Below are 7,873 nucleotides of genomic sequence, written 5' to 3'. Positions count from 1 at the left end.
ATTTCGATTAATGCAATCTCTTAATTATTTTTACAATCTTCCTTGTGAAACTTGTAAATTTTAGGTGAAACTGATCAATTCTTCACTTCAAAAGGATAATAATTGCTGTAAATTTTTAAAAATAATTAGGTGAACAAATACATAAATGAAAAAGCTAAGTAGGATCAGTTACAAAAAAGATTTATTTGTGATACAAAAATATAGGAGTTTATACAGTTCATATTTCGACAGAGCAATGATATGTGGATTTATTTACATGAAAATTTTCATATCATACTGAATCATATTCACCTTACAGAAATGGAAGGAACATTAAGATTGAAAGAAATAAATTAAAAATAATACGAAATAAATCCTTATCAAAATATTGTGATTTTATTCGAAACTACTAGTCTCCCTTAGATTTTTCACAATTTCTACAATAAATAACGATAAAATAACATCTCTATAAAAATCTTAATAGGTTTGAAATATCATGTTTGTTCAATAAATACAACCATTCGCAAGAAATTCTTCCCTTCGAAGATCATAGCCCAATGGAAATTCAATATAATTTCACAAAAAGTGTATAAAATTGAGCTTTCATGATTCTTGTCGGAGAAATATTTTATAGGGTTTTATGTATTTTTCTTCGTGTTTCTCTCTGTACACCTCAAGTATAAATAGTATAATTTTACAATGGAATAGTTTTTCTTTTAGAGAGCTCTTTTTCATTCGCTTTCTTTCTCTACTTTTGAAATTGTCGAGTCATTTTCAACTTCACAATCAGGCAAAGTAGCAAAAGGAGATATAGAATATCTATATCTCGTCAATAAGGGAAACTAAGAAATTTAAATGTTCATTGAAAGTAAATGTCCAAACCTACTTAGACATTGGTATCAATAATTTTTACAAGTCCTAAGATATCTTTTCATCAAATTATGTACATGATACATAAATACAAATAAATTGCGTGGCAACACAGGATTGCACCGAATAATATTAAAAAAAAATAATATTGTTAAAGCTATCTTTGTTCTCCAAATATCTGGATGATGAAGCTGTCTCATAAAGAAGGTCTTTCAAATTTTCTGAATAAATAATACGCCTAATCGTAAAATAAAACCTAACAATAAACGAATAGATACAATGATTTCATAATATTATCAGTATTCTTGTAATCAAATAAAATATACAGCATGATTGGAAGGCACTACTGAGTTTCGTTCAACCAGCATGCTTGGACAGGTTTAGTGGCATATCTGGAAATCATAATCTACAGTCACAATTGTCAAAATTTGATACGCTTAGCAGTTAACAATTCAATTTAGGCCCAATAACAGAATTTTGTCATTTTTCAAAGTACAAAAATCCAGGAATTTCTAACCTAACAAGCAAATGTCAAAATAATGTAAAACAGTTTTTTAGAATGAACGTACTAACCAAGAAGCATAGAATATATGGTATGTACACTCCTCGACATAGTTCATCCAAAAGATGTGTCTGAAGCTGTCAAAGAAGACGACTATTTAATTTTTAGGCGATAGATGCCGCTTTTTAACTGTAATTTGACAGTATGCAACACAATTTCATTGCTAAGGTGAATACCCTATGCAGGACTAATGCGTGAAGGCACTTAGTTCTTATATTCATTAGCACTCATTAGTTTTTTATTCTGTGAAACTCTTTATAGGTTAGGTCAAGTGACAACTGACAAATACTTCAAAGACACCGATCAAATTCTCATACAAAGCGGCATTTACAATTAATCCACAACAAACTCTATTATCAGGTCTAAAATAAACACCGTCCCCGAACATGTTTTCGAAAGATATCCAGAGATACTAACCTGACAAATTATTGTCCTCTTTCTTAACTTCCCCCTCCTCCATCCTCTCCGTTTTCCAAGAGCACGAGGGGGCCTCTTGCCTCATCATGGGCACTGGTAAATGATGAGCAGTCGGATGGTGGTACATGCCTTGTGGTATCGGGGGAAACCCCCTGTTATATCCATAACAGGGGGGAAACGAGTAGGGATACACAAATGGAGGTATGTACGAGGGGTGGGGGAAGGAATGGAACGAATTTTTGTCGGCGTGCTGGAAGAGAAACCTTCGATTATACAGTGTGTCGCATCGAAAATGAAACAGATTGAAAAAATGAACTAAATTCTCATTAGGTAGTTGGAGCAATCACAAAAAAGTGTTTTAGAGACTTTTAAGCATTAGGCCGATTGAAAAGTCCCCGGTCTGATGCACAGATGGCGGTGCTAGTATTAAATCGATATGATTTTTAGTTAGTACAAACCTTCAAACGATAAGTGTCAAAATTGGACAGCAGTCCGATCATTAGTTGGTGAGAAATTGAGTAGCTACTTTTGTTATTTGAAAAAAGATGGGAAAAAAGAATTTCGTATGCTGATAAAATATTGCTTTTTGAAGGGTAAAATAGAGTTGAAGCAAAATCTTGGCTTGATGAAGAGTTACCGGGGTCTGCACCAAGAAAATCAACCATCATTGACTGGTATGCCAAGTTTAAACGTGGTGAAATGAGCACCGAAGACGGCGAACGCATTGGACGCCCAAAAGAGGCTGTCACCGACGGAAAAATAAAAAAAGTTCACAAAATAATTTTGAATGACCGTAAAGTGAAAGTGATCGAGATAGCAGACATTGTGAAGATATCATCTGAACGTGTACATCATATAATTCACGAATATTTGTACACGAGACAGCTGTGTGCAAAATGGGTGCCGCGCGAGCTCACAATCGATCAAAACCAAAAACGCGTTAATGATTCTGAGCAGTGTTTGAAGCTGCAATAAACCTGAATTTTTGCGTCGATATGTGACAATGGATGAAACATGGCTCCATCATTTCACTCCGGAGTCCAATCGACAGTCAGCTGAGTGGACTGCACACGATGAACCGAATCCAAAGCGAGGAAAAACACAATAGCCAGCTGGCAAGATTATGGCATCAGTATTCTGGGATGCGCAAGGTATAGTAATCATCGATTACCTCCAAAAGCGCCAGACCATCAACAGCGATTATTATATAGCATTATTGGATCGTTTAAAGGATGAAATCGTTAAAAAACGGCCTCATTTGAAGAAAAAAAAGTGCAGTTTCATCAAGACAATACGCCGTGTCACAAATCAATGAAAACAATGGCTGAATTGCATGAATTGGGCTTCGAATTGCTTCTGCATCCACCGTATTCGGTAGATCTGGCCCCCAGCGACTTTATCCTGTTCTCAGACCTCAAAAGAATGCTCGGTTGAAAAAAAATTATCGCCAATGAAGAAATAATCGCCGAAACTGAAGTCTATTTCAAAGCGAAAGACAAATCATACAACAAAAATGGTATCGAAAAGTTGGAAGATCGCTATAATCGCTGTATCGCCCTCGAAGGCAACCATGTTGAATAATAAAATCGAATTTTGCCAAAAAAAAATGTGTTCTACTATGGTAGACCGGGGACTTTACAATAGGCTCTATTAGTGTGACGTTACACACTGCCATTTTTGGTTATCCTGTCAGTGTTCGGAATCCAAACAAATAAATTGTCATTCAAATTGGTAAGGTGTCGTTGAACGAATTGGCTTATTTTCATAAATAAGAGTATTTGAGGAACGATTTCAGTATTAATTGATAGACAGAAGGAACGAGGTTAATACCAGTAAGTTTGAATCGTGTATAATTCCCCAGATTTTGTAAAAAGCCGTGTTTATTAGTTGAACTTCAAGTTCGAACTCACTGGCATTAATCACGTGCCTTCTGTCTATCAATTAATAGTAAAATCGTTCCTTAAATAATATTATTTATCAAAATAAGCCAATTTCTTCAACGACAACGTACTAATTTGAATGACAATTTGTTTGTTTGGATTCCGAACACTGACAGGAGAACTAAAATGGCGGTGTGTGATGCCATCACTAATAGAGCGTATTGGCCTGTTACCTGCGTTTTTCTTATTTTTTTTTGTAAAAATAATTGAATGTTTATAATGGCAACACTGTTTGTTATTTTTTTGACAATTCTTATGTCATTTGTGTTCAGTAGGTCATTTGATCATCCAAAACTCACCGAAAGCTCTATGGATCTGAACCTCTCCACACTCTCCGAATACCACAGGTCCTCCGCTTTGACAGAGGCCATGCTGTAGTTCATCTGGTTGGTGGTGACTGGCACGAAATGACTAGGCGAGTTGCTTGGTGATCTTTTGACGGGCACACGATCGTCCGACAGCAGAGACGTGATGCTGTAGCTGCAGTTCTTTCCAACGGTAGATGGCGCCACAGAGGCCACCGGCTTGTCCTCAGAATGGCCGTTCACTCTGAGGGGACTGCTCATGGTCACGCTCAAGCTCGCCTGAAGATGAAAACAGAGAATTTTAGATCATAGAAGCCGCTAAATAAGTTTGGTTATGATAGGTTAAGGTCTTGTATATAACTCGATAAGCTAAGGTTTCTGAAAATTTGATAGAAGTGTTGTCAAATTAGTTTGCGATGGAATGTAAACGATTCTCCAATAGGAATTATACAATTTAAAATAGTTATAACGGCAACACTGTATTCTTTTTTGACATTTCTTATGTCATTTGTGTTCTTTAGATTATGCCATTCAATGCAGGAGAGATATACGCTTCTACCACGTATAAAATTGTTAAATTGATTAAAATCAACGCTCATTTGCAGAAACTGAGAGGAATTTGAGAAGAATTCATGAATGACATTCAGTTTATAAACTCACTGTTCGTAACATTGTAAACAAATTTGAAAGTGGTATCAACAATTGATAGTCTTGTATTATGCGGAGAAAATTCACTTTGAAATTTGTCTACAACATAACAAATAGTGATGAATACTTGAATTTCTGTCAGTTCTCACAAATGAGTACAGATTTTAATAATAAAATTCAACAATTTCTAAATATTGTTGAAACTTGTATCCTTCTATGATCAAATGGCATAACTTACTGAACACAAATGACATAAGAAATGTCAAAGAATGATACAACAGTGTTGCCATTATACCCATTTCAAATTGCATCATTTTCCTATTTGAAAATCTATATAATCTTACAATCAGTCACAAAAAAGTATCTAATATAGTAACTTCCAAATAACCGATGTTGCTCAGTTTCTTCTGTTATATTTAAGCAGAAAGTTACTAACATATCCGATATTTTTTGTCTTGTAACTGAAAAGCACTAACGTTTTTGATCGCCAGTTCAATTGTGGGCGAATTGAGCCCTTGAAAACGAAATCTGCTATAGAATCTTGAGCCCAAAATATGAATATTCAACCTAAATTACCTTGATTAAATGTTTCTCCAGTTAGATATAAAGGGTGTTTTATTTCAAAATCCATTAACTATTTGTGCTCCGTATTTGAGAAATAATTGTCATATTCGGAAGGAAATGTAGATACTATAAACCCTTTTTTTTTTTTTTACTTTTAATGAAGGCATCGACTGCTATGGTCATTACCCTTTTAAACCCTATTATGCTAAATAAACGTTTCTGGCTACCACCAGAGACTTAGGGGAGGGCAAGTAACCTGTTGATCCTCCGCAAATTCTACGCCACTGGCGGAATTGCAATTTTCCAAAACTTTCTACGAAAATATCGTACGCAACATTCATAGCTACAAAGTCACTATTTCTCAAGATATTTCAAGAAGCTGGCTTATTTTTTCATGTAAAATGGCTTGTCCGCGAATTATAAATAAATAATTATTCTTACGTTGATGTAATGAATTATTAATCTTGGTTTTATTCATGAAGATTGTATTGCAATTTATAAAGTCGTAATGTTTTTTTTTTTTTAAGATCTATTGAAGTAAAATTTGTAGAGCCTTGATGATTTCAGAATTAAATCGAAAGTAGCCAGTAGGATCAAATATTCAATTGGAAAATTACCTGTTTTTATTTAATGCTCATGCAAAAATTCTTTTTGGAAAATAAGAGTGGAACAAGACCGAAAATAACTTTGTTTTGAGTGCTGACTTTTAAGGAGCAATAGATAAGGAAGCATAATTTTCTATACTGTCAAAAAGCCTATTATAAATAAATATTTCAAAACACAAAAAATTGATAGTTCCATAATCCTGATTTAGATATCCAAAATTTCACAACCAAATCAAAAAAATTAACTTTAAAAGCCCTCACCTGATTACTTGTCATCTTGTTCTTACTCCTCTTCAAGTTGCTGTCTTCCAAGCTGTTCTTGTCCTTCTCCATCTCCCTCAGAAACCTCTTCCTCGGCGAGACCACGGTTTCTATCCTTGGGGGGCTCTTGGACACATTCTTGTCGATCAGATCTTGAACAACCGAGAGTAAGGACCTACGTTTTTTATAGTTCTCGAACTTATTGCACTTTTTCAATTCTGTCTTTTGATCACCACAAGCACTGTTTGAAGTCTCCCTTTCCGGTTCTAACGAATAGGGACGTCTTGTTTTCTTGCTTCTGGGCGGTCGAGGTGTGTTCTTGGAGTGCCAATAGTAGAAGCTCATACCCTTCGACATGTTCCGACGAGGATTTGTCTGCTTCCAAAAGTGATCTCTCTGCCATGGGGACGACTGTATTGAGCTGTTATCGTCTGAAACTGAAAGAGACAATTTTAAGTCTGCAGAAAATGGAATACTATTCTTACACTATATATCAATCAAACATTGACTAAGCCAGTTGAAACATTTGAAAAATCTATAATATAAATTTCAGTCTAGTTAAACAATCACTGAAAGAGTACTTACTGCTCAAAGAAGCACTGCCTTCTTGCTTGCAAGTAACAGTTGTTGCAGCACCTTGAGGAGGCCAGTATGTTTTTCTTGGTACAGAAACCCATGATACTCTCTCTCCTTCTTTCGCTCTTTCCAGTTCAAGTATAAACTTTCCATCTAAAAATGCCAATAATGTTTTTAGTTAATACAAATTTAACGTTAATAATTCCTCATTTGATAACGGTGTGAAGATTAACTCGAATGAATTCCAAGATATATTTTTTCAATGGAAAAACCGTAAATATTCGATCGGTATTAAAGATCCATAGATGATTTTTAATTGTACGGTATGTTATCATAAAAACTACACACCTTTGAAGAATTTCAGACGTCCGCCCGACGTAGGGGGCACATAATAGTTCTTTGGATTTTCCTCCTTAACTTTAACGACAGTTCCGTCAGAATTGCCATTTATACTGAGTTTTTTGTGACTGTTTTCGTTCATTTTGGCACATTTTGTCAAGATGGTATTTGGGCACTCTCGAGATTCTGATATATGCATCTCATATCTTATCTTTTGGAGTAGAAGTCCCGACCCAACCAAAATAATAGTGCATTTCTACTCAAACGGGCTCATTTCCAGTTGATGTTTCATACCATCCCACCTGCTGACACTAGAAGATATCACGGTGCCTGCAGCCATCCCTATGTGTTTTGGATCAGGCAGTGATATAACATATCTGTAAATTTAGCATTTTAATTGAACGGTTGGCCCGTATAATTTCTTTTTGGGTATTTTAAAATTCAATTCCTAAAAATGATTCGACGTACACTAAAAGCTGCAGTTTACCATAGAAATTTGACAGATCCGAGAAATAAAATCAGAGTATATGCAAATAATCCTTCTATGAACTCGTATAACGCTTTTTTTCAGTAACGGTTTGATATGAATTATAAATTCTTTGTTTCCACTTAAAAATTTGCGCAAATAAGGTTGTTTAGTGATAATTACTACGGTTTTCTTTCAAATTTCATATAACGTTCAATTTCTCGTTTTTCATCGAATTATATTCTGAATGTACCAATTATTTCCTCAACAAACATAACATTGAAACATAGTTTCAACAGGAGGATGACTTTATATATTATTTTTAAATTAATCATGTGTAG

At 34.8% G+C, this 7,873-nt stretch overlaps 1 protein-coding gene across 2 annotated transcripts; it reads right to left on the bottom strand.

Annotated features, from left to right (window-relative positions):
• Window positions 1–159: 159 nt before the first annotated feature.
• Window positions 160–7,642, bottom strand: LOC123688656 (protein hairless). Of its 2 annotated transcripts, XM_045627269.1 has the most exons (7): window positions 7,535–7,642; window positions 7,076–7,443; window positions 6,737–6,880; window positions 6,152–6,588; window positions 4,068–4,352; window positions 1,829–2,078; window positions 160–1,241 (listed from the first exon to the last, which is right to left on the bottom strand). In XM_045627269.1, the coding sequence occupies exons 2-7, from the start codon at window positions 7,263–7,265 to the stop codon at window positions 1,207–1,209; spliced, it is 1,341 nt and encodes a 446-aa protein (XP_045483225.1). In that variant the 5' UTR covers window positions 7,266–7,443; window positions 7,535–7,642; the 3' UTR covers window positions 160–1,206. The 2 variants fall into 2 exon arrangements, with proteins under 2 accessions (XP_045483225.1, XP_045483224.1); XM_045627268.1 differs by having other exon boundaries at window positions 7,076–7,576.
• Between the last annotated feature and the right edge of the window lie 231 nt (window positions 7,643–7,873).

Source organism: Harmonia axyridis, chromosome 1 (genome assembly GCF_914767665.1).
Source record: "Harmonia axyridis chromosome 1, icHarAxyr1.1, whole genome shotgun sequence".
NCBI lineage: Eukaryota > Metazoa > Arthropoda > Insecta > Coleoptera > Coccinellidae > Harmonia > Harmonia axyridis.
The sequence above is the reverse complement of the archived record's forward strand: the minus strand, read 5'-3'. Positions and strand labels throughout refer to the sequence as shown.

Excerpts from the sequence above, each read along its gene's own strand:
- LOC123688656 (XM_045627269.1), bottom strand. The coding sequence starts at position 7,265 with ATGCATATATCAGAATCTCGAGAGTGCCCAAATACCATCTTGACAAAA. Across the intron at positions 6,589-6,736 it reads AGGCAGTGCTTCTTTGAGCA|TTTCAGACGATAACAGCTCA; the intron begins GTAAGTACTCTT and ends TGTCTCTTTCAG. Across the intron at positions 2,079-4,067 it reads TCAGATCCATAGAGCTTTCG|CACGCCGACAAAAATTCGTT; the intron begins GTGAGTTTTGGA and ends TTTCTCTTCCAG.